The sequence below is a fragment of the Vulpes lagopus genome, chromosome 6 (assembly GCF_018345385.1).
Source record: "Vulpes lagopus strain Blue_001 chromosome 6, ASM1834538v1, whole genome shotgun sequence".
NCBI lineage: Eukaryota > Metazoa > Chordata > Mammalia > Carnivora > Canidae > Vulpes > Vulpes lagopus.
In genome coordinates this window covers 26433678-26460129 of record NC_054829.1, presented here as the reverse complement: position 1 = coordinate 26460129, position 26452 = coordinate 26433678, and the positions used below count along the sequence as shown (strand labels likewise).

At 42.5% G+C, this 26452-nt stretch overlaps 3 protein-coding genes across 7 annotated transcripts in view; 1 reads left to right on the top strand and 2 right to left on the bottom strand.

The window, feature by feature from the left end:
• DNAL1 (dynein axonemal light chain 1) overlaps window positions 1-15307 on the top strand; it is a 77564-nt gene extending 62257 nt beyond the window's left edge. For all 3 annotated transcript variants that reach the window (XM_041759573.1, XM_041759576.1, XM_041759577.1), the window contains 3 exons: window positions 2303-2429; window positions 4559-4699; window positions 10338-15307. In XM_041759573.1, coding sequence (XP_041615507.1) covers window positions 2303-2429; window positions 4559-4699; window positions 10338-10378 — 309 coding nt within the window. In that variant the 3' untranslated portion in view covers window positions 10379-15307. The remainder of the gene's footprint in view (window positions 1-2302; window positions 2430-4558; window positions 4700-10337) is intronic.
• A 3550-nt stretch (window positions 15308-18857) lies between these two features.
• On the bottom strand, window positions 18858-21066 carry PNMA1 (PNMA family member 1). The gene has a single exon (XM_041760303.1). The coding sequence runs from the start codon at window positions 20732-20734 to the stop codon at window positions 19673-19675; it is 1062 nt and encodes a 353-aa protein (XP_041616237.1). The 5' UTR covers window positions 20735-21066; the 3' UTR covers window positions 18858-19672.
• A 1561-nt stretch (window positions 21067-22627) lies between these two features.
• MIDEAS (mitotic deacetylase associated SANT domain protein) overlaps window positions 22628-26452 on the bottom strand; it is a 69350-nt gene continuing 65525 nt past the window's right edge. For all 3 annotated transcript variants that reach the window (XM_041758380.1, XM_041758381.1, XM_041758378.1), the window contains one exon: window positions 22628-26003. In XM_041758380.1, the coding sequence (XP_041614314.1) occupies window positions 25823-26003 (181 nt within the window). In that variant the 3' untranslated portion in view covers window positions 22628-25822. The remainder of the gene's footprint in view (window positions 26004-26452) is intronic.

Genomic DNA, 26452 nt, shown 5'->3' with positions numbered 1-26452 from the left:
GAGTAATAAATGCAGCAGCAAATTGACTTTTGAAGAATTGATCAAATTGGTTATGTGAAATTGATCAAATGGCTATTGACCTAGAGTCCTCACGTGCACATGTAAAACAAAACTAAGTGGCAAAACCTGGAATTGAGACTAAATTTTCTAATCCATGTTTAGTCAGTATTTTTCCTGCTACCTCACACTTTCTAAATTGGAGACATGGGATGGATGGAGATGCAGTGAGATGAAAATGTATCCAATACAGTTTAAATTATTTGAATACTGATTCCCCTCTTCTGAAACACATATTAGGATATGTTAATTAGGTCCTTGGGAAGAAGATACCAGAATATTAGATGAGGGAGTTTGGTTAAATCACAAAATTCTGATATGAGTGCCAGGATAGACTGATTTTAAAGGTTTTTTTTTTTTTTTTTCCTTTGAAATGGTTGTTTCTTCTACTCAGAAAGTTGAAACTATGATGAATTGTGGGAGTTGGGATGGCACACAGACTAACTCAAGCCACTTCCTTCTCAGCTTCCCACTGGTTCCACCACTATGGAAAGTGCATTAAAGGACCTTTATCCAGGGTACGCTTATTTTCTCTGCAGTCTTTAAAGGGACAGTTATCAGGACATAGACCTAGGCCCCACATTCTGGATGTTACAGTGTGGTTGTAGGTAAATTATTTTGGGATAAGAGGGGATTGAGCATGTAATTGATCCTGCCTAGCATTTTTTTTTTTAAAGGCAGGGAGGGACAGAGGGGGAGAGAGGGAAGAGAATCCCAAGCAGGCTCCATGCCCGGTGTGGAGCCTTGACTCATGGCTATATCTCACACATCTGAGATCATGACCTGAGTCAAAATTAAGAATCAGATGCTTAGCTGACTAAACCACCCAGGTGCCTTTCATTTTTTTTAAATAAATAGAAATAATCATAACATTTCATCCTATGTCTATAAAAGAAGGAAGAGTCTTTGTACCACTGTTTATTATATCTAGCATTTTAAGAGCCAGTATGATCTTTATATTATAATGGAAAGACTATGGGTTTTATTTTTTTATTATTATTATTTTTTTTTTAGACTATGGGTTTTAAACGAAATTTTATACATCAGAAAAATAAGAAGAATTGATGAATAGATGGTGGATGGATAGGTGTACAGATATGTGATAGGAAAAAGTAAAGTGTTAATGGTAGAATCTGGGTAGTAGATACATAGATATTTGCTATAAAATTATTTCAACTTTTTGCATGTTTGAAACTTTCCAGGGACGCCTGAGTGGCTTAGCAGTTGAGTGTCTGCCTTTGGCTCAGGGTATGATCCTGGATTCCTGAGATCAAGTCCCACATCAGGCTCCTTGCATGGAGCCTGCTTCTCCTCCCTCTGCCCGTGTCTCTGCCTCTTTTCCTGTGTCTCTCATGAATAAATAAATTAAATCTTTAAAAAAAAAAAAAGGGGGGGGGGGCAGCCCCGGTGGCTCAGCGGTTTGGCGCCGCCTCCGGCACCGGGCGTGATCCTGGAAACCGGGGATCCAGTCCCACGTTGGGCTCCCTGCATGGAGCCTGCTTCTCCCTCTCCCTCTGCCTGTGTCTCTCTGTCTCTCATAAATAATAAAAAAAAATTTTAAAGAAAGAAGAAAGTTTCCATAGTAAATATTGAAACAAAAACCCTGAAATTTAGACCTAGCTCTATTATATGATGGCATTGTGATTGAAATCAAATAACCCGCTTTGCCTATCTTAAATGTTATAAAGATCAAATCATATAATGTATAGGGAAATAATTTGAAATTATACCATTCAATAAAAGTGATAAACTAGTGCTATTATTTCCCCCTTTGGTAATTTCAGTAGCTATTCTTTGTTCAGATCAGTTTGAAGAGAGGAAGAAAAATGTCTACTTGCCTTTTTATTTTTTTTAATTTTATTTATTTATTTATTTTTCTACTTGCCTTTTTATTTTTTATTTTTTTAAATTGTTTTTATTATTTATTTATGATAGTCACACACACACAGAATGAGAGAGAGAGAGAGAGGCAGAGACGCAGGCTCCATGTACCGGGAGCCCGACATGGGATTCGATCGGGGGTCTCCAGGATCGCGCCCTGGGCCAAAGGCAGGCGCTAAACTGCTGCGCCACCCAGGGATCCCTATACTTGCCTTTTTAATGAGAAAAAAGCCCCACACAGTCGTCAGCTCTCCTGCCAGTGGACAGGGGGTTTCGGTTCTCTCTGAAAGCCATTGTCTTTATGTTTATAAGAAAGGAAAAAGTTTCAAAATAAGCTTGTAAACCAAATTGCTTTGTTTTTCAGGAAGCCGTAGGGGACACATTAGAAGAACTGTGGATCTCCTACAATTTTATTGAGAAGTTGAAAGGGATCCATGTAATGAAGAAATTGAAGATTCTCTACATGTCTAATAACCTAGTGAAAGACTGGGGTAAGCTGGCTCTTTGCTAACATTCTACCTTCTGTTTCTAGAAAATAGCCCAACAGAGAACAAGATGCAAAACGGGGACATTTCTTTCTAAGCATACAAGGAAATAGCTACAGGAGTTCCTATCTTTCAACTGAATGCTTGGAATTTACATTTAAATATTTTATTTATTTATTTATTTATTTATTTATTTATTTATTTATGATAGTCACAGAGAGAGAGAGGCAGAGACACAGGCGGAGGAAGAAGCAGGCTCCATGCACCGGGAGCCCGATGTGGGACTCGATCCCGGGTCTCCAGGATCGCGCCCTGGGCCAAAGGCAGGCGCCAAACCGCTGCGCCACCCAGGGATCCCTAAATATTTATTTTAAATGATTATCATTGAATAGATCCTGGTCTTATTCATTATGAAAAAAATTAAATTACTGTCCAAAGGCTGAATGGAATCATTTTAAATTTAATAATTCTTGGGTGGAAGATATATTTGCCATCTACATTACTTTGCTTTTTTTATAATACATTATTCATTCAGCATATACTAAAGCCCTCTTAAGTGTTATGATCTGTGCCACCCTCTTGAGATACATAGTTGAATAGGACACTGACCCTGCTTTCAAGGAATTTACAACTTAGTGGAAAAGAGTAGTTTATAAGCGAATAATTATAAAACTATGTAATGAGTTCTTCCATAGATGTATGAATGCATTGTTTTGAGAATTCAAAGATGAGGGGCACCTAGGTGGCTCAGTGGTTGATCATCTGCCTTCGGCTCAGGTTGTGATCCCAGGGTTCTGGGATCGAGTCCCACATCGGGCTCCCTGCAGGGAGCCTGCTTCTCCCTCTGCCTATGTCTCTGCCTCTCGCTCTGTGTCTATGAATAAATAAATAAAATCTTTTAAATAAATAAATAAATAAATAAATAAATAAATAAATAAATAAATAAATCTTGGGACGCCTGGGTGGTGTTCCAAGCTGAGTGCCTTTGGCTCAGGGCATGATCCCAGAGTGCCAGATCAAGTCCTGCATTAGGCTCCCTGCGTGGAGCCTGCTTCTTCCTCTGCCTGTGTCTCTGCCTCTCTCTCTGTGTCTCTCATGAATAAATAAATAAAATCTTTAAAAAATAAAAATAAATAAATAAAATCTTTAAAAAAAATCAAAGATGAGGGGCAACCGGGTGGCTTGGTCAGTTAAGCTTCAGACTCTTGGTTTCAGGTCAGGTGGTGATCTCAGGGTTGTGAGATCGAGCCCTGCAAGCTCCGTGCTCAGTGGGAAGTCAGCTTAACACTGTTTCCCTCTGCCTCTGCCTCTCCACCCCTCTCTCTCTCTTTCTCTCTCAAATCAATCAATCAATCAATCTTAAAAAAAAGAGTCCAAAGATGAGGGGCGCCTGGGTGGCTCAGCCAGTTAAGCTTCTGATTCTTAATTTCAGCTCAGGTTGTGATCTCAGGGTGGTGAGATCGAGCCCTGAGACAGGCTCTGCACTTAGTGTGGAATCTGCTTGAGATTCTCTGTTTCTCTCTGCCCCCCCCTTCTAGTTCTCTCAAATAAATAAATCTTTTAAAAAAAGAATTTGAAGGGGATCCCTGGGTGGCACAGCAGTTTAGCGCCTGCCTTTGGCCCAGGGCGCGATCCTGGAGTCCCGGGATCGAATCCCACGTGGGGCTCCTGGCATGGAGCCTGCTTCTCCCTCCTCCTGTGTCTCTGTGTCTCTCTCTCTCTATGTCTATCATAAATAAATAAATCTTTAAAAAGTATTAAAAAAAAGAATTTGAAGATGAAGGAATGGGTAGAAACAAAAGCAGTTTGACTTAACCCACAGCATAGAGAAGACCTATCACTGGAGAGCAATATGTTGTTCTTTGTGATTCTGAACCTCATCTCCCTTTCTTATCCCATCTTTAGGCTAGCAGAAAGGTAGAAGAGGTATGTCTTCTTTTTCCCTCCCTTTCCATAATGTCTTCAGAGAATGACTTCATCTGGTATAACTTCCCTTACTTCCTTCAAAATCTTAAACAACAAATTGTTTTGAATAGTCATGAACTGAGGCCTAGTGATACTGGAATTCAACTCCAAAAATCATAACAGAGAAGAACTTGCCATTTTAATATGGAATGCATTCTTTGTGCTTGTAGCTGAGTTTGTGAAGCTGGCGGAATTGCCATGCCTGGAAGACCTGGTGTTTGTAGGCAATCCCTTAGAAGAGAAACATTCTGCTGAGGGGAACTGGATTGAAGAGGCGACCAAAAGAGTTCCCAAACTGAAAAAGCTGGATGGTGAGTGACTCTGGGCCAGCTTGGGGCAATGCTTTCTAAGCATAAGAATTGAATTTGTGACATGGAATCATGAAAAAGAGCAAAACTAAAAAAGAAATAGGTCATCTCTAATCTCAAAAGCCATTTCATTCCGTAGGAAATTTTATGGTCCCGGTTTGGACCAGGGTGAGATGAAAACCTCCTAGGATACCTAGACTGTATATAAGATCATCCCTAAGCCAAAAACTTTTTTGTACTTCGTAATTAAGTTTAATTTTTGTATTATATATTTTTAATTTAAATTCAATTAATTAACATATAATGTATTATTAGTTTTAGAGGTAGAATTTAGTGATTTATCAGTCTTATGTAATACCCAGTGCTCATTACATCATGTGCCCTCCTAAATGTCCATCACCCAGTTACCCCATACCCACATCCATCTACCCTCTAGCATCCCTCAGTTTGTTTCCTATGATTAAGAGTCTCTTATGGTTTGTCTTCCTCTCTGATTTCATCTTGTTTTATTTTTCCCTCCCTTCCCCTATTATCCTCTATTTTGTTTCTTAAATTTCACATATGAATGAGATCATATAATTGTCTTTTTCTGATTGACTTGTTTTGTTTAGCCTAATATCCTCTAGTTCTTTCCATGTCATTGAAAATGGCAAGATTTCTTTTTTTTTATGTCTGTGCAATATTCTATTGCATATATAAACCACATCTTCTTTATCCATTCATCTGTCAATATACATCTGGGCTCTTTCCATAGTTTGGCTCTTGTGGACATTGCTGCTATAAACATTGGGGTGCAGGTGCCCCTTCTGATCACTACATTTGTATCTTACTAGTTATACCTATTAGGGCAATTGCTGGATAGTAGGGAAGCTGTATTTTAAACTTTTTGAGGGACCTCCATACTGTACTCCAAACTGGCTATACCAGTTTGTATTCCCACCAACAGTATTAGAGGGATCCCCTATCTCCACATCCTCGCCAACACCTATCATTTCCTGACTTGTTAATTTTAGCAATTCTGACTGGTATGAGGTAGTATCTCATTGTGGTTTTGATTTGTAATTCCCTGATGCCAAGTGATGCAGAGCATTTTTTTCTTGTGTCTGTTGGCCATTTGTATGTACATCTTCTTGGAGAAATGTCTGTTCATGTCTTCTGCCCATTTCATGATTGGATTATTTGTTCTTTGGGTGCTTCTTAATTGTGGACCAATCAAAGGAACATCAGTACAGCCCATTCTGACCAAGCATCTCATCTGTATGAGCCACTCTATGCAGGAGGCAGTTCAATTCATCTTCACTGTCACCCCCTAGGAGGAAAGACAGGGTGCAGGGAAGCTGGACAGCATATTGTAGATCCCACAGTTAGCCACCTGTGCAGCCAGCACTGTAGCCCTGCTTGGCCTGAAGCCAGCTCTTCCCCACTTTGAGCCTTGACACACCAACAGTCTGAAAGAGGCAGCCATATGACTTCTTATTAAAGACCAAGTCAAGTGCAACAGAAGAGGAAGAGGACCCACTCTGTGCAGGGAGTACTGCCAAGGGGTTCTGGGTACATGATCCCATTTTAGCCTCCCAGCTTCCTGGAGAGAAGTGCTGGTCCTGTCTTTCTGAGGTGCATACTGAGACCCAGAAAGGTCTAGTGAATTGCCAGAGGGCACAGAGCTTTGCACATTCTCTCCTTTACCACCCCTTTCAAAGCTTCAGTACACAACCCTTTTATCCACCCCAGATTACTGCAGTGGTTGTTTTTAAATGGGGCTGTACCCCTAGGGAGGGATATTTTAGAATCTCTGGGGAGAGAGTGAAGCGGTCTCTAGAGTTTGAATAAGTTTCACAGGTGATTCCAATATGCCTCCCTGGAAGATAACGTGCTCATCTGTCCTCCAATTGAGAATTATTGATGTGAAAAGCTCTTAACTATCTATTTTCCTACACCAAGAAAATTTTAACAGCTTGATTGAAGTTTAATTAAACAATTAACTGCACATATTTAAAGTGTTTAATTTGATATATTTTGATATACATACACACCTCTGAAACTGTCGCCACAATTAAGATAGTGAACATATGATGGTGACTATAGTTAACAATACTATCTTACAGCAACTTGAAAGTTGTTGAGAGTGGATCTTAAAAGTTTTCAGCACACACACAGACGCACGCATGTAAGGTGATGAATGTATTAACTAACATTGTGGTAATCATTCCATAATATATATGTATATCAAATCAGTTTATACCTTAAACTTACACAATGCTATCTCAATCATAGTTCAATAAAGCTGGGGAAAAAAGGTAATAAACATATACATTCCCCAAAAGTATCTCTGTGCTTCTTTGTAATCCTTCCCTCCTTTTTCTTGCCATCATCCCTCCCAAGGCAATCATTGATTGCTTTGTCTTTGTAGATTAGTTTGAATTTTCTAGAGTTTTATATCAATGGAATCATGCAGAATGTTCTTTTCTTTTTTTTCTGGATGCATACCTAGGAGTAAATGAAGTAAATTTTCTCTTGTGAGGTGGTACAGGAATAATTGAGAAGAGGCAAACATGTTTTGTTTTTAAGATTTTATTTATTTGAGAGAGACTGACAGCGTGAGAGAGAGCACAGGCAGGGCAGCCCCGATGGCTCAGTGGTTTAGCGCCACCTTCAGCCTAGGGCATGATTCCGGAGTCCCGGGATTGAGTCCCGTGTTGGGCTCCCTGCAAGGAGCCTGCTTCTTCCTCTGCCTATGTCTGCCTCTCTCTCTCTGTGTCTCTCATGAATAAATAAATAAAATATTTTTTAAAAAAGAGAGAGAGAGAGCACAGGCAGGGTGGAAGGGCTTTCCACTGAGCTGGGAGCCCAACAACCTGGGGCTTGATCCCAGAACTCTAGGATCATGATCTGAGCCGAAGGCAGATGCTTAACTGACACCCAGCAAACAGGCCTCTAAGATACTGGTAATGTTCTGTTTCCTAAATTGGTAGTAGCTATACGATCATTGGCTTAGTTACTCCTTAAATTATTTATATTGTATTTGTATGAATATTTCACCATTAAAAAAGAAATAGAAAATAGAAAAATGGGAGATGGACATTAGAATCTTGGACTTCAGCTTTTTTAGGTTTGGGTTGGAATCTAGAAACTATTTGAAATCATTTGTCTTTACTTTAAGGATTGCACAGGAAGTAAGACCCTTCCCTTGAGTATGGAACAAATCTCTCATGTAGACCTTGAATAGACTAAGCCATATTACAGCCTTTTGGACCAAGTATTGACCTCAGGCCAATCTGAGCAGCCCCTAGGAGAACCAGCTTGATCTGTCCTAAGAGGATACACCAGAACAGAGACAGCTACAGCTGCTAACTTGCCTACTTTTGCTCCTCTTCTGTTGCTTATAAGCAAAACTGAGGAATCTTAAAAAGCTAAAGTGAAAAAGGCAATACCAAATATTAGTGGGATATGGAGCAACTAGAACGCTCAGACCCTGACAGATGGTAACATAACTTGATATAACTACTTTGGAAAACTGGCATTATCTATAAAAGCTCTACATACATATCCATTGTGACCCAGCACTTTTTTTTCCCTAGCTATATACCCAAAAGAAAAGAATATATATGTTTACCAAATGACACATATGAGAATGTTCATAGCAGCGCTATTTTAATAGCTATGAATTGGAAACAACCCAAATACCCATCAACAAATGACATATTCATACAATGTAATATTAAACAGTGGGGTGCCTGAGTGGCTCAGTCGGTAAGCATCTGCCTTCATCTCAGGTCATGATCCTGCGGTCCTGGGATTGAGCCCTACATTGGGCTGCTTGCTCAGCAGGGAGTCGGCTTCTCCCTCTGCCCCTCCCCCCTGCTCATGCACTCTCTCTTTCTCTCAAATAAATAAATGAAACCTTTAAAAATAAATAAATAAAAATAGTAAATAGCAATAAGAATGAATGTACTACAAATTTCACACAGTATAGATAAATCATACAAACATAATGTTGAGCAACAGAAGCCAGACACAGAGTGTATATTATACCATCCCATTCATATCAATTTCAAAAACAGACAAAATAACCTATAGTGTTAGACATTAGGATAGAATATGTCTTTTGTGGGGGGATAGTGACTAGAAGGACACCTGAGGAAGTTTTTGAGGTTCTAATAATGTTCTCTACCTAATCTGGTGCTAGTTATCAGATATGTTCATTTTGTGTATATTTATCGATCTGTACACTTACATGCTCTGTGTACTTTGTGTGTTATACTTTAATAATACATTCAGTCTCCCCCTATGAAAAGATGCTTTGGGGAATACAGAGAAATGAACATCTGCTTGCTGCCATAAAGAATATAAATGTTCACTTAGGAAGGATCACAGAAAAAAGAAAGAAAAAAAAAAAAGGAAGGATCACAGAGGAAGAGGCACTGGAGTTGGATCCTTTTTTTTTTTTTTAATTTTTATTTATTTATGATAGTCACAGCAAGAGAAAGAGAGAGAGGCAGAGACATAGGCAGAGGGAGAAGCAGGCTCCATGCACCAGGAGCCCGATGTGGGATTCGATCCGGGGTCTCCAGGATCGCGCCCTGGGCCAAAGGCAGGCGCCAAACCGCTGCGCCACCCAGGGATCCCTGGAGTTGGATCCTAATTAAGGGCGGGGCTTAGATGGAAGGAGAGTTTGTCGGGGGGGATATTCCAAAATGGAAGAACTCTGTTGAACAAGGGTCCAGAGGTAAGAGTGTGTAAGGTGAGTTTGGGAGACAGTGAATTGATTGATTTAGCTGGTGCAGAACGTGAGGAGTTAAAACCAAACAGTGAATTGGGTCAAATTGTGGGCAGGCTTGTCTCTGCCTCTTTCTCTCTCTCTCTGTCTCTCACGAATAAATAAATAAAATCTTAAAAAAAAAAAAAAACTTAAAAGAAATTGTGGGCAGACTTCAAATACCAGTGCTCAGAAACAAGTGGCCTTTGGCCCAGTGATAGCCTGCAGATGTTTTTTGTTTTCTGTGCTCTGGTTCTTTTTTTTTTTTTTTTTTTTTCAAATTTGTCTCCATTTTTTGATATTTGAGAGAATAGCAAAAATTCAGATTTTTGGCAACACTGGGATTGCAAATTTTATGTGAAAAATGAAGACTATTTGTGTTTAACATACAAAGTTTTTAGTGTGTATAGAGCTTTATTTTTCTGCCTGGCACTTGTAGGTATTTTATTTGCAGCTACGCATTTGGGAAGCCTAATATTCTTAAGTACTTATATTAATCCATTTGGAGAATTTCCCTGAAAGGCTTTTTGGATAATTTGAAATTAAAGAGATTATTATTTTATGAGTTTATTTTTATTATGGCTCACTTCTTAGCATCTCATAGCTACTCAGGTTAACAGGAACATATTTTCATTTAGAATTTTAACAATCTGGGACTCCTGGGTGGCTCAACAGTTGAGTGTCTGCCTTTGGGTCAGGGCATGATCCCGGAGTCCCAGGATTGAGTCCCACATCAGGTTCCCTGCATGGAGCCTGCGTCTCTCTCTGTCTCTGTCTCTGCCTCTCTCTGTTTGACTCTCATGAATAAATAAATAAAATCTTTTAAAAAAATTTTTTTAACAATCTGCTGAGAATGACCAGAAATAATTTTCTTTTTTATTTTAGGTACCCCAGTAATTAAAGAGGAAGAAGAAGAAGATAACTAACACCATGTTTTCTGCTTTGTGTTAACTTATTTAAATGTCATAAGAATAATAGATAAGTTTTGTATAATTGTCTATTTTAAAGATTCTCTGTGGGGCAAAGGTTCTTAAGATAAAACAAATTTCTCATTCCTACCTTTTTTTAAACCTATTTAGTGTTTCTCACCCCAAACAATAACACCAACTTCATATATTCTAGTACTTTTTTTTAGAAACTCAAATTGTCAATTTTTGTCTTCAGTCCCAGTTATGTACTGCGTGGCCCCATCTACTGAAACTTTTATAGACCAGTCATTTTTAACAACAAAGAACAACAAATACAGTCTTTATTTAGTTTGTTTAGGGTTTCTTTTTTTGTTTTTAAGACCAGGCATTTAAATATATATATTTAACTTTTGAATCTGTAGACCATCTTTCCTGAAGGTCCATGTCCTTATGACTCAGAAGCACAAATGTGTCATGCCTTTGGTTCAGAAGGCAGCATGGTGACAGGAAGAGTTCCTCTTAGAAGAAATACAGAGCAGTCCTAGAACCAAGACTCCCAAAGTCCAACTGCAAAAGCTGTGGTGAAAAAAAGAAAAAGTATTATCTTGGAGGCCTTATAGCCCATGTTATATTTACTTATTTGTTTTTCCAAAATGTGTGCATCTGTCAACTGGAATTTAGGTTGTGTTTACACACCTGGCCACTTGAGTCATTGTGCACAGTGAGTAGTTGAAATGACTGTCGTGATCATTCTTTTGACCAGTATTGTGGTCATGTTACCCATGTGGACCTGATCTTAGGCACACTTTTTGGTTTATAATCCCTTATATGTTATATAAGGAAATACATGTAAACAGTAGTTATATTTGAATTCCTAGCCTAAATGTTGGCCATTCATATATATCAAAATTTTCTCTAATAACTTTGTTCTGTTGACCCTCATGTTGGGAGAAGTGATTGCTATAAATAATGATATAGAATTTAAAATATTGCATCTGATACCTTTCAATAGATTAAATTTAGAATTTCAAAATATATTTTTAGAATGCTTCTAAGTTAGACAGCTCTTAAAATGAATTATGTAAGTGATTGTGGAGGGAAAAGAGAAGAGATATTTCGTTATGGGATCCCAGGCAAAGGGCAATATTTTTGAGGATTGCCTTCTCTATGAAGCATGATAGGTGATTTAACCTCAAAATTGCAAAGCAATAGTTGGACACAGAGGTTAGAATTTATAAAGAAAAACTTTTTGGAAAGTATGAGATATAGTAGTCAGTAACCAGATAAGTTCATAGCAGGCCATGACTGAATCACTGACAGATTGGAGAAAAGAAGTCAGAGGCGCTCTGCCAAATTGTGCCTAAAGTCCCTCAACCAGAGACTGATTCTTATTTCCCCATTTACCTTGTATAAAATCAGTCAAAGAGGGGAGAGTCATTTTTTTAAAAAGGTGATTGCATAAATAGTCCTGGGTTTCAGAAAACTTCAGCTATCATTTAAGTAGGAATTACATGATTTCTCTGAGTCACTCTGATCTAAGGGGACCACTGCTTTGACAATCAATTCTAAATACAAACAGCAAGAGGAAAAACTAGTCCAACACTTTTTTTAGCTTCTTGTTAATTCTTCCTCATAATCTGATAGGAAGAAATCTTTACTCTGGCTTAATATTCAAAGCCTTTGGGTATTTCTTTTGTGGACTATAGACAATGAGTATTCCCCTTGGTGATGTTTAAGTCCCCAAAAGTAGGAGGGAAGATGATCTTCTTGTAGTTTGCACTTCATCCAGTAGGCAAGCCTGAAGCCATTTTGCTCTGTATGGATATATTTTTCAAAAGTTACTCTGGAAGTGAATGTAATAGGGAAGGGATGACTTCATATTGAATCTATAAAGTGGCTTATGGTGTTGGTGTTTGGATTTCTGAATTCTGTAATATAGAAACTCATTTTCTTTGTTTCTCTTTGTTTCTTAATGTCTTTTAATCACTGATAGTTCTCAGAGAAGTGTAAGGTGCTTTTCTGTGTCCATTTCACACAAAATTCATGTTTAGTTTGGCTCAACAAATATTTGAATGACTTCTATGCATCCCTTTAATGGAATTAAAGCCAGAATCCATGCCATTAGAAAATGGAAGATAGGCTATATGAAGTAAGTTCAGAACATTCTTTCTAATCATTCCTTAAATCATCTTTTACTGTTGCAAATTTAGCTGATATTAAATGCCTTTGGCTTATGGATTAGATACTTGACCTACTTGGAATGGATTCTCTCTGGGCTCCTGGTTTAAAGCGTTTTGTCATTTTTAGTGGTTCATTAAAATTTCTTCCATTATCATAATAATGGTAGAGCTCTAGAATCAGTTCAGTATTTTAATTTTTCACAGGTAACTTGATTTTAGTCTACAAAGAAATTCAGCTTTGCTGTGTTCCCTAACTCTAAGCTTATGGGTTTATTACCTGGTCAGGCCTTGAAGGGTTTTTGTGTTCTTTGTTCATAGGAGTTTGTTCCTTTAAACCAGAGTTTCTCAATCTTGGCACTATTAACATTTTGGATTGGATGATGTTGTTCTGTGTATTATAGGATGCTTAGCACCATCTCTAGCTTCTACTTACTAGATGCTGGTAGAAGCCCCTGTTTAGTTGTGACAACCAAAATTGTCTTCAGACACTACTATCTGTCCCCTCTGATGGAGGGATAGGAACAAAGCTGTCCCTGGTTAAGAACCAGTGCTTTATACTAACATTCCTTTTGTCCAGGGTGCATTTATTTTCACTCTGCCATATATGCCACCTGAGTTGAGAGAAGGTGATGTATTTAATAACCATGGATGGAAGGAAAATGGTCCTTGGTGTTTTGCTTTTTTGTAATGCTCATTTTAATAATTTTCATATGACATTAGAAACTCAGGGCTGAAAGGTTCAACTTACATTTTTCAGCAGGGTCTCAACTTTTATTTCTTAGCATTCTTGCTTATCTTAGGACAGTGATTATTAACCTACCTCTCTCTTACTATAACAGAATTCAACTTTATGATAGATTTTTCTTTATCTCTAAAGCTGAACATTTTGAGTGTGCTTTTAAATAATGGATTATTCTTTAAATGGATTCATTCTTTAAATGTTAGTTCATTGTCCACAGATGCATAGAATTTTCCAGACTGTAGCAGTCATTAAATGCAGAAAGATATTGTATAAAATTTGGTAATCATATATGAAAGTTAGCTGGTGTCGGCACCAATTTTGAATGTGATCAGAGGAATGTCTGATCATGATAATTGGTCACTAACTTGGTATGGTTACTTGGAATGGTTATAAGACATTTAAAAGTGGTTCTTGTGTGGAAAAAAGAAATTTTGACTTGAATAGATGCTTTTTCTTATACCTTTTACTGGTGGTCTGGAGTAACAAGGAGTAAGAAATGAATCTTAACTGTTGGCTTATTCTCAGAATTGGTGATGTGTAAGTGGAATTGAAGATTGTTATCTCTGTGACTCAGAATCTTCCACCTGGGTTTTTCTTAGGATTAAATGGAAAAAGTATAGGGTCTAGAAAAGTTGGATTTAATCATTAACTTTTAAAAATTGGTATGTGTTGGGGGGGGGAGGGTCAAAGTATTGATCATATGAGTAGTTAGTATCTCTCTAACTGCAGTCTGCCAGTTTGTGAAGACCTTACATTGTAAGTATTGGTAAAGGGAGAAAACTAACGCTAAACCAAAAGTTATCTTTTAACTGAAATTAATTCCTTTGGCACACATTTTCTTTATTTAGGCTGCTTAATGTGCCTGTGAATAATTAAATATAAAACAAGATTCAGTGTAGCAGAGTTGGCGCTTTTGACACAGCTAACTTGGTCATATTCCTTTATCTTCATTCTAGCATGAAGTTTTTGTTTTTTGTAAAACCATAAAATAGGTGCAATAAAAAAATAAAGGGTGTGTTTTTTTTTAAAAAAAATCACTGAACTTTTAGAAATCCCACATCTAAATCTCTATTCCTGCCTTTTTATAAACCAGTGACGACAAAGGAAGAAAACTGAAAGAAAAAAATGAGACTGAGTCTTAGTTTTTTCTAAACTAAGAACAATTTTCTCTTGCCACTTAGGGAAGTCATAAGTGGATTCTAGTTAATTTCCCATATTGGGCAGGTAGAGGGGAACCAGCCAACCAAATTATGACCCAGCAAATTTAACAAGGGGGTGGGGGAGAGTAAAGTATTTTGCAGTAGATTTGCACTTTAAAATTATGAACTGGATGTTGGTAGAAAGTACTCCCAAAGGGCAGATGGGTAAATACCTAGCCTGCATGTGGATATTAGAGAATCAAACTTCATCCTTGCTCGTTCTAAGCCCACCTGAGCAGTAGTTGTCTGTACATAATCAGAGTCAGGATTTCCCTATTTCCCTCCTTGGTGTCATCTTCCATGTTTGCTACATTGACAGTCATCCCTCTGGGGAATGTGTCAAGTAGAATTCTCCTACTCAGAATAACTTTGAGTTAACTTTCCCACATCTAGATTTGAAAAAGGAATTTAGATGGTTAAATTAAGTTATGGCTCATGTTACAAGGGTGGGAAGTTCTTTGCTTCTTTGATCTGCAGGGTACCTGCCTCTGAGGTGCTACTGCCTAGAGGGATCAATTCCATCAAAAGACTGGTGAGTTGGTAGCTGTAGTGAATATACATATAGCTAGCTACTTCTCCCAGGGTGTCAGTCATGATAACGAGCATCATTCCAGAATCTTTGGCTTCTAGAACCAACTCCATTCTGAAGAACGTTTTAACATCTATTAATACTTTGGTAATAATCTTTTATATGCAGGAATTTTGTAGCATGACTTTATGACTAAACTTATTGTGTTAAATTATTTAGAAATATTGAGTTTCTGAATGTTATTTTGTGAGACATGTTTTAAAATAGTAATAAATTGTGTTATTTTATAAAAAATTATTTTGTATCTTTTTTGGTTATATTGATTTTAGCTAGTACAGAGCAACCATGTGAACTTCCAATGCCATTCAATTCTGAAGAAATTTGGTCTTTGGATCAAACATTCCACACAGCTTGTGAGCATGTGTATGAGAGAGATAGGGAGAGAGACCGACTCATCTTTTTGAGTTTTTTTTCCCTGTAATTCACTACCAATGACAGTCTCCTCTCCCAGTCTCCTTTATGAGTCTTCACCATAAGTTCTCTGGGCACCATTTCAATGATTAGTATCCTGGAAAGAGTGCTTCCCAGGACTGCAAGTTACTACTGCACTTAACCATTCCTAGTTCTCTCCTCACTAGTAGTATACGAGGTTAAAGCTGGTTGATAGGCCCCTGATGTGAGGTCTGGAATAACATGACTTCGGCCAGCCCCTGTGTAATACACAAGAAACAGGAAGAGCCTAGTAAGAGGTGTATCATTACACATTGTCTCAGCACGTATTCTGTGCTATCGGCCGAATATAATTTTGGTCTCAGAATGGGACTGTAGTGCAGTTTATTTCTAATTCTTTATTCCACAACTCTTTGGTTATAAGGATGTTTCTTGCTGCTGTCCTCCTTTAAAAAGCAGATTTTAATTTCCGAGCCTATAAAGAGAAAACCTTAATTCAGATTAGAAACAGCTCATTATTTTTAGTTCACTGTTTTCTAGAATAAAGGATGGATGTCTAGAATCATGACAATGTATATCATACATATATTGTATTGAATATAAATGTATGTATATGTAGATATATAATTGTTATATATAATAAAAAAATATTAAGTGATAACCCTCCTTTCTAAAATGCAGTCAACTCTGCAGCTATAAAAATGTATATCCCGGGATCCCTGGGTGGCGCAGCGGTTTGGCGCCTGTCTTTGGCCCAGGGCGCGATCCTGGAGACCCGGGATCGAGTCCCACGTCGGGCTCCCGGTGCATGGAGCCTGCTTCTCCCTCTGCCTGTGTCTCTGCCCCTCTCTCTCTCTCTCTGTGACTATCATAAATAAAAAAATAATAATAATAAAAATTAAAAAAAAAAAACTGACTGAAGTCAAATGCTCAGAGTTGCCTCAAGGAATTTGTCCGTTCCTGTCACTAATATTTGTTAACATTTAGATATACTGTCTAGTCTCTCACATATTAATAATAAAAATGAAACAATTTAAAAAAAAATGTATATCCCTATGTACAGATATAGAAGGATGCCTATAATATTAGGTGAGAAAGATTAAGAACTCATTATTACGAATGTAATATGTGTGGAATGAGAATGTGTGTATACATGTGGTGGCTGGTTGGTGTGAGGCGGTAGTGGGAGTATGTGCGTATGTGTACATGGAGAAGCGGGAATGTACGGATGGGGTGGGACACTTGTGGTGTATGCGTGTAGTGGGAGGAGAGAGTATGTTTATGATGGAGTGTTGTGGGGAGAAGGTGGGAGTGAATGGGTACAGGTAAGATTCTGAGAAGTGAGGGGGGTGCTCTACCCAGTGCCATGCTGCCATGCTGATGGGAATGGAGGGGGAAGTTATGTGAGTTGAGGAGCGGGGGAATGAAGTCATGTTTGTTGGGGGAAGCAAAGACTTGCCTATCTGTTGTGAGGGTTAAGTATGTGGAGACGTGTGTGTTGAGAGAAAATTGTGAGAGTGGAACAGACATGACATGGGAGAGGAGGACATGAGTGAGTATACAGAAAAATCTGTTGGAATGTATACCAGTATTAGCCTTTATAAATAATTTTTTTGCCTTACGATTTTTAAATAGGTTGGCTATAATTTTAAAGCCTTAGTAGGGGGAAACCCCACTGAACTCAAGTTCATATAACCACTTCTGGATTTACTAGGTTCTCAAGACAAACATCTTCAGTCACTGATTCTGTGCAGTCAAGCCTGTTTTTGAACTCTCCCTGTTTATATCCTCTTAATATAAAATGGCTGCTATCATATGGACTTGCCTTTGTGCTGTTAGGAAATCCTGATAAGCACTACTCACAGATACAGAGACATTCTTAAAAGTCTTTATAACACGTCTATGGACTTTTCTGAAATATCTAGAAAGGCTCATTTCTGGCCCATCCTTAACTGGAGTCCTATAATAAAGAATGGGGAGAGGGTGTCTCCTGACCTGTCCTTGAATTACTTTAAAGGCATATGCTTTTTTTTTAAAGTTCTCTAAGCAACACAGCTTCAAGTGAGAGTGAGTCTCCCTTGTCATAACTTGGAATTTCATTTCATTGGCTGCTTTTAATTATAAACATGTTGTTAAAATAGGTTTTGGTTTGAATAATGCAGTATTCTAATAAGTATACTTTAAGACTATGAATTACCTACACGTATGATATATATTTTTTAAGGATACTAAACCAGCAGATACTCTGGCAGAGTAGTGAACTTTATTAAACAGGTTTAATTTCTGAATAAAGTGAATTGAAACTATTTACAGAAATTCCTAAAATCACAGGATACTATAGACCAGTAGCATCCATGCCAGAGATTTTACTGTTATTAGCTAATTCTAACAGCAAATAACAGTCTGACTCTTCATACCTCAGTGCTTAGAGGCATGTCCCTCCTGAGCTGGAGGGGAGGGGATCTTTGTATAGTTCAGGTTACCATACAGGGATTCCTTTTATGACAACTGCTTAACTTCTCATTGGTTGTCTCAGAGAGACTTCCTCATGTAGCTCAGTAACTCCTGTACTTAACAGACAGGAAAGTTCCATAAACTTTAAGAACAAATTCTGAAAGAACTTTATGAGCAAATGGTAAATTTTTTTTTTAAGCCACAGCTTCATTGTCTTAGTCGAAACAGGATGATTATTTTAAATTCTTTTTTTTTTATTAGCAACTTCAAGTATAACAACTGAAACTGGAATAAGTATTTTCTATTAATAAAAATGAATTTTGACAAAAAAATAAAATGGCTGCTATAAATCAGAAACATTCATTTTAAACAGGTATGAGAAATTATTCCTGTAGTAAAACAAACATTTTTAGCTGAAAAGGGATTTGAAAGGGGAGAAAAAGCATCGCTAGGTAACATCCTGAGCCCCATTTCAGGATTTCCTAACTTTTTATAGTAAGTTAATATTGACTTAGGTCTGTTTAGCCTTCTAATATTTGCCTTGTAGAAAACATGCAAAAATTGAATACATTGAAAGGTTCTGTAATTCAAACTCAAATACTATGCTATAAGGTTAAAGATACAGTAACCGAAGTTATATATTTTTTTAAGTGACACCGGGAAATCTTCCTAAGAAAAGAGAATAAGGGGATCCCTGGGTGGCGCACCGGTTTAGCGCCTGCCTTTGGCCCAGGGCGCGATCCTGGAGACCCGGGATCGAGTCCCACGTCGGGCTCCCGGTGCATGGAGCCTGCTTCTCCCTCTGCCTGTCTCTGCCTCTCTCTCTCTCACTGTGTGCCTATCATAAATAAATTAAAAAAAAAAATAAAAAAAAGAAAAGAGAATAAATATAGAGCTTAATTACACTGAAATTTTATATATGTGTCAGAAAAAAAAGACAATAGAATTTTTAAAATACTTTTATTCATATACATGTATTTTGACAACTTCAAATTTAGAACACTTAGAATCAGCGTGAACAAGAACTACCATTCAATGACAAGGATTTGAAATGGGGGAATAGATACTGTAACTGGTTCTTATTAATCTCCCCATGCAACAAGACACTCCCTGTGTGTCTTGTACAGAGAAAAACTGATTCACACAATTCTAGAATTGCAGTATTTTTCTAACATCCCATTCCATAGTCTCAGAAAACTTTTCAATTAAAATGATCCAGATGTTTCGAGATGAAAAATAAAACAATTTGCTTTGTAAGGTTGAATAAATAGTATCTGAGTCACATTTCTTTCCATTAATATAAATTAGGGGAAAAAATTCGGAACAATTTACTGTAAACACAAAAACTATTCACGGTATTAGTAACAACGGCTCATATTTTTACCGAACACTTCCTGTGTTTGCCAGGCCCCGCGCTAAAACATCTGAACATGCAATTTCACAATTATCTCAGTGAGAAGTGTCAGGGATTCACACGGTTTTTACAACGGATGATTGCCACAATGACAGCTGGCACTGAGCACTTGTGTACAAGTCTTTACCTGGCATTGCAGCGAGTACGACTCACTTGTAGCAGCTCAGGGTGCTCATTTGCACGATTGTACTAATGTTACATGAATATTCAGGCCTGACTCCCTACCCCCATCCTCAAAACAGCACATGGCGGAAGTCTTTACTACTAGGGAGACACCTGTAAGAGCACGGAGACAAGGAAAGCGGCTGCGATCTAGATGTGCACTATCGCCCGTTTCCTGGGCCTCAGAAGTGCCCCTCCAAGCCTAACTGCAGGAGGGCGGCCTCCGCCTCCTCCTCCTCCTCCTTGGCCTCCTCCTCGCGGATCTGCACCAGCAACTGGAAGAGGTTAGGGGCAGGCCCTTCCGCGGCCCCGGTCAGCCACAGCTGCCTTCGGATGGCCCCGCTGTGGTTGGCCCCGGCAATGACCTGCTCCAGGCGGGCCTGGTTCACGTTATCTTTATCTATGGCCCCCTTCTCCACCACCTTCTGCAGAAGAGGCTCCAGACGAATGACATACGCAGATAACTTTTCTCCCGGGTTCTGGTAAGTGTTCAGAAACCTGACCTGCGCATCCCTAGAGCTCTCGACGCTCCCAAACACCTGCTCAAGCGCCTTCAGGCATTCGGCCGTGGTTATCGCGGGGTTGTTGGTCTTGAGGATGCGGATGACATCAGCGGCGGGGCCCCGAAGACTCTCCATCAACCGCCGCCTCTTTTCTACATCAGACACCTGCCACTCCTCTATGACCTCATTAGTGTGTTCCAGCCAGGGATCAAAGGTCTCCTCCCCAGGCCCCGGGATGTCCCTCCCCGAGAACAGCGTCAACTTCTTGTACCATATGGACTCAACAAGAGGCTGAATAACGTTATCTAAAATATAGTTTAGCATCTCTGCTGGCATATCTGGACCCGGGGCCGGAGTGGGGTTCTGAAACCCAAGGACGCGGGCAACATCTTGCACGGTCCACCCCTCTCTCGCTAGGAAGAGGTGCAACCTTTCTAAAAATTCAGCATCGGAAGTCGGGGGTTTAAAGACCACTTTCCAGACACCTCCTTTACCCGGCATCTCCCTGGGGATCGCGGCGTAATCGACAGCGCCAGTGAGCTCTAACAAGGCTGCTTTCGCATTCTCTTCCCTCCAAAACATCCTCCCAAGCACTCGATAGGGCACCTGGGGCATCGCAGCCTGGAGGGTCTCTTCGATTTCAGCCTCATCACAGTTCACCGGGATCCCCCAGACCAGCAGGGCTCTCTGGGAGTTCACATCCATCCCCCGGCACCAGTCTTCCAACAGCGTCATCGCCATTTCCCCAACTAGCGAGGGCCCCAATTCTACAAAGACGGATTAGGCTGTGGCTCCCTGCGCTCTAGGGCTCAGGACAGCAGCAGACACCCCCCACCCCCGTGGGCGCGAGGGAGGCAAGCTCGGCGCAATCACAATTAACAAACGACACCAGAGTCCTGCCCTCCTCCTCCGCGGCCCCCAAGGGCAGTCCGCCGGCTGGTCCCCGGAGCCAAGCCCCGGGAGGACCCCCGGGAGGACCGGGCAGTCGCCTCACGCGTCCGCCGCCACCCGGCGTCTTCAGTCGGGGCCCGCGGCCCGGGTCCCCCACCTGCAGCCGGGGGTCGCGTCCCGTCGCAGCGCAGGAGGCTGGCGAGGGCTGCGCGGCGGGGCCGGGGGCGCCCGGGGGCGGTCGCGGGGCGTGGCCGCCTCCTCCCGGCAGCCGGGCGCCGGCACTCGGGGCTCCTCTCGGAGACGATCCCGGCGTTCGCGGCCGGAGCCCGGCCTTCAGTCGGCCGAGGAGCGGCTGCTCTGCAGACGAGGCTGCGCGGTCCCCGGAGGCAGAGACTGTTCTGAGGTCGCGGCGGTGGCTGCCACGCCAGCCCGCCAGCGGCTTCTCTGCAGACGGTGAGAAGACGGCTTCTCTGCAGACGCCCTTCTCTGCAGGGCGGTGAGGGCGGCTGAGGACCGAGGACACAGGCGGCGGAGGCGCCGAAGGACGGGGAAGCGGGGCCTCAGGCGGCGGCGGCGAGGGCGGGCAGGGCGGCGGCGAGCAGGCTGCAGCGGGCTGCGGCGGTGTGGCGCAGCCGGGCCGCCGGGGGTCCCACCCGCAGCCCGCGGAGGCGTTACTGCCGCAGTGCGGGGCGGGGCCGGTGCGGAGCCGCTTCCTCCGCGCCCGCCCCCGAGCGTAGCCATGGCAACGGTGGCCCTGACCACCGCCCGCGCCGCGCGCTCCCGCGGTTGGGGCTGGGGGCGGGGTGGAGCGGTGGCGGAGGCGCTGGTCTGGCGCTCCGGACACTGCTCGCTTTGGTGGCGCATTTACTTTTTCACATTTTCCAGTTTTTATTTCATTTTTTAAAAAAGATTTTATTTATTCGTGAGAGACACAGAAAGAGAGGCAGAGACACAGGCAGAGGGAGAAGCAGGCTCCACGCAGGGAGCCCGACGCGGGACTCGATCCTGCGACTCGAGGATCACACCCTGGGCCGAAGGCAGGCGCCAAACCGCTGAGCCACCCGGGCTGCCCTTTATTTGATTTTTTAAAAAAGATTTTATTTATTTATTCATGAGGGGTGGGCAGAGACAGAGGCAGAGGGAGAAGCAGGTTCCCTGCAGGGAGCCCCATGTGGGGCTCTATCCCAGGACCCCAGGATCCTGACCTGAGCCAAAGGCAGGATCCCAAACACTGAGCCACCCAGGTGCCCTTTAAAAAAAAAATTCTTTTTAACAAAGCACCTTGTTTAAAATATAATATAATTCTGGAGTGGAGTTAAGGCTGCAAGTGCCTCCGTCACTGGTCTTCCGCTGGGTAGGAAAATACTGTCTTTAGCACCACAGCTTCCCTGTGCCACCTGATTGCATTCTGCACCCTCCATACATCCCCTCAATGAAACTAACACGTTGGAAGCGTGCCATACCGTGTACATATTTTTGTGTGAGACACTGAGTTGAGACTTTTTCTTGTCTAAAGTTTTGTAAAAAAAACAAACAAACAAACCCGTATCTAGTCAATAATCCGTAGCCAGGCAAAGGCTAGTGTATTATTTTTCCTGTCCTGGTATCAAGAAGGAGCTGACAAAAGAGAATCCTTCTTGTGGCTCAAAAATGTCAAGCAACCCCCTGCAAGCAAAACAGGGCCTACTTAACATCAATCCCAGATGGTGAAAATCTTCCCCAAAAGAACACAGCATTCAACTCTGAATTTTTAAAACCTTATTTAATAAAAGGTTTAAAGATACAGAAGAACATTCAAAAGTAAATAAGTTACATAGGTACATTACAATCACATCCGCAAGATTTACTTTAGTGTGTTATTTTTTCTTTTTTATAAAAAGCACACAAAAAATAAAATCTTCAGTCTGGTCTATCACAACTGTACAGCAAAAGAGGTAATATTTATATATTTATATATATATACACTATTTTAATATGTAACAGTCTTTTTTAAAAAGGGTGCCACAGGCAGCAAACACACAAAAGGCAGTGTCTGATCATGTTTTTTTCCAAAATAAAAGGAATATACTTATTTATATGCTATTAAAATATTTGTACAATAATTACAGACTATCAAGGCTGTTCCTGTGCTGTCCCCTCCACACAAGACCTTCAACTTAGAGACAAATGAGGAAAAGGTGAAACAGCTGCGAAGTGTTAGAGGCAAACATTAACACAGCGAAATATGGGGAGGACATACAATTGTTTTATAAAAATATGCATACTTCCTGTAAACCTAAGGAGTTAGGCTTGCCAGTCTGGTAATAAATACCGTTCGAAAAAAAAGAAAGCCCCAGTGAAAATATATTTAAACAGCTGAGGCTTGAGTATGTGTTGTATTCCTCCTTCATCTTAACATCTGGCACATGAGAAGAAAGAGGTTAGGTCACTGAGGCAGTTAAATATAGGGGATTCTCTAGACATAAGCAGCACATGACCTCTGTGCCAGGGGTGATGGTGGGTTCAGAAGGGATGAGGGTGTACCTTAGCTGTGAGGGGGGCTGCTGAAGGCATGGAGGACAGTGCACTGAAGCACAGTCTCCTTGGGTGGGTAAGACACCTCAGAAATGGTCTGGGACACAGGCACTAGGTTAGTTTCATGCCCTTAGCTAAGTGTAGATGGAGACTGGAAGATGGCTATGTGAGATGGTGTGGGGAGGGCATTATAAAGCTGGAGGTGTTTGTCATTTAACTTCTTAAAGCAAACAGCTCTGAATAGAAGAGAACAAGGAAAAAAAAAAAAAAAAGATGAGCCTACTGTGTTCACAGAGAGAAAGCACCATTAAAGGATATACCCATCCCAGCTCCTATGGCTGCACCTACTTTATTGGCAGGTCACTTGGAACAATGGCATTGCCCTCTACACATTTTAACTTTCACCGTGTATTCTAGATCTAAATCCATCATGGAGCACGAGCCCTTCGAAAATACAGTGTCTGGTGGAATTAATACAGAGGTACCACCTTGATTTTTTCCACCAATATTTGCCTAGTCTGATTCCTGTGAGCATAGAGGAGGAGAATCTCTCTAAACAAGGAGGTTCCTCTTACCACATGTCCACAGAGGGGCCTGAAACAAAATACTGTTTAAATAGAAAAAACCTTAGGAAACATAAGTAGCACTTTGGGGCGAAGCTGCGAAGGCACTCTTATTACACAAGTGATTTAGAAGACAGCTTAAATTTGCCACCCTCCTGTTTCTGGAGGGCATACCAGATTTTTGCAAACTTGGGACCTGGAAGAAGCCTTTGGACGAAACTAACTGGGGAAGTTGACGATCTAGGTAGCCGTCCTGGAGTCTGGTGGGGAGAATTTTGTTACTCCTATCGCTGGGGTCCTGAAGAACCGTATTAATGCATAACTGAATGCTGAAAAACACCCGTTAGTGCATAGTTTAGAAACAAAACTCCCTCCCCACTCCCAGCTCCCCAACAGGAACATGGATGTCTTTAGGCTATTGGGTGGTAAGGAGAGAGTAGCAAGATTTTTGGCTCCTTCCTAACCTGCTGACCTGTCCTATGCTCACGTTCACTTGGAACGTTTCACACAACTAACGCTGAAGAACAAGATCAGAAAAATAACGCGGCCCTCCTATGGGAAGTGATGGGGCCTCTAGAACCTTCCAGCCCTTCACTTCAGTGACTCCATGCCAAATATGGCCTCCTCCAGCCAGAAAGAAAACTAGAATTCTGGCTTCCAGCCAATCCCCTCGGGCAATTTGAAAATACAGCCAGAGAAGAGGTAGCAATGAGAACTGCCTTTGACCTTCCTTGCTTCTGCTAGTCTTTGTGTGGCTTTGGTGACACCTTACACCTTTCCACCCTCTTTCAGGACTACTAACACTCCTATTGGCAAGAGCTTCCAGAGCAACGAGGTGAGGGACCTTAGGGTCTTAGGAATGGGGGGGTGGGGTGGATGCCAAGAAGATGCCTTGTTTTGGGATAAATGCACTTGGGCCTCTGGAAAGCAGGAGGCCCCTGGTCCCTGAGAGGATGTTAAAAATTAAATATTAAGAATAAATAAATAGCTCCCAAATGACACAAGTCAAGGAATGAAGGCTCCTGTCCAATCTGGTTAGGAGACCTCCCCCTCCCAGGGAAGGATCCAGAAATCTCCAGCATGCAGGACTGGGGGCTGAGCTGTGGATATCTGCGCTAGACCAGGTGGGATGGGGTGAGGGGGGCAGCTGCCAAGGGCAGGGCGGAGGCAAGGCAGGGAACTTGCACCAAGGAGCAGGCTGGGCCCCACAGATGAGCCCCCTCGGCAGCCTCCGGGGGCCCAAAAGGTGTTTGGCAAAAAGGGGAGAAGCAGGAAGAGCCAAGATTTATCAACAGTTCCCTCCAGCCTCCCCGACCCTCCTGCAGGCTGGCCCCTCCCCCCCACATCGGAGACCCCCTTCTCGGCCCCCCGCGGGCTGCTAGCCCCCAGCAAAGGGCCGGGTACCCGTCCTCCGACCTAGCGGCCTTCCGGGAGCCTTCCTCCCAGGGGAGGTGGCCGCGGGACAGGGTAGGGGACAGCACAGGTGGCAGGCTGAGTTCCCTCTCCGAGCTGACCACACACTTTCCCGGGGCGGGCGGGGGGCGGGCTGGTGCTCCGCTCTCGGTGGTGACGACCTTGGGCAGCGGGGGACACAGAGGAAGGGCAGAGGCTGCGCGGGCGGCGGTGCTCGAGCGCCCCCGAGGGGCGCCCCAGCCCAGGCAGGAGGGCGTGAGGCCGCCTTCCCCGCCGGACGCAGAGAGAACTGGATCCTGCAGCCCTGAAGACTGCTCCCGGGGCTTTTTATAAATAAAAGAGCCGTTTATTGTATGGTCTCGTTTTCTTCAGAGAACAGTGCACGTGAGCTCTCCTCTGGCCGCCGGCGGCCCCGGGTGCTGGCGGGGGCGGCCCCGGGCACCCGGGCTCAGCCCCGCTCCCCCGCGCCGCTCTCCTCGCGCAGGGCCGGCGGGTGCGGGGAGGCGGCGGCCGCAGTGGCCGCCGCGGCCGCCGCCTCCTTCTCCTTCTGCCTCAGCGCGGCAGCCTTCTTCTCCTGTTCCGCGTGGCTCTTCATGTGGGCGCTGCGGCTCTTCACCTTGTAGAACACCCTGCAGCCGGGCAGGGGGGCTCCCATCAGATGCCGTCCCCGCGCCCCCAGAACCCCCCCAGCCTAGACAGCGCAGGCACATGTGTGTGCGCAGCGTGCGAGGGTGCGCCCCGGCATGGGTGTGTCCGTTTACGTGGCACGCAATGTGCAAGGGTATACCCATGTGAGTGCATGTGTATGTGCGTGTGCGCGCGTGCCCGCGCGTGGGTGCGCAGGTGCATCTGTGTGTATGCGCCCTGTGCAAGGGTGCACCCCATGTGAGTGCATCTGTGTGTATGCAGCGAGCGAGGTTGTGCCCCACGTGGGTGTGTCTGTGGGGGGCCTCCCAGCTCTGCAGGACTGGCTCCGCCCACATGGCCACCCCCACCCTCCTAGGGTGCCTGATTCAGCGCCAGCATGCTGCTTCTCAGAGCCGCCAAGTGACGTCACCGCCCTAGAAACCCTTGCTGC

Coding starts and splice junctions, on each gene's coding strand:
- PNMA1 (XM_041760303.1), bottom strand. CDS start 20,734: ATGGCGATGACGCTGTTGGAAGACTGGTGCCGGGGGATGGATGTGAAC.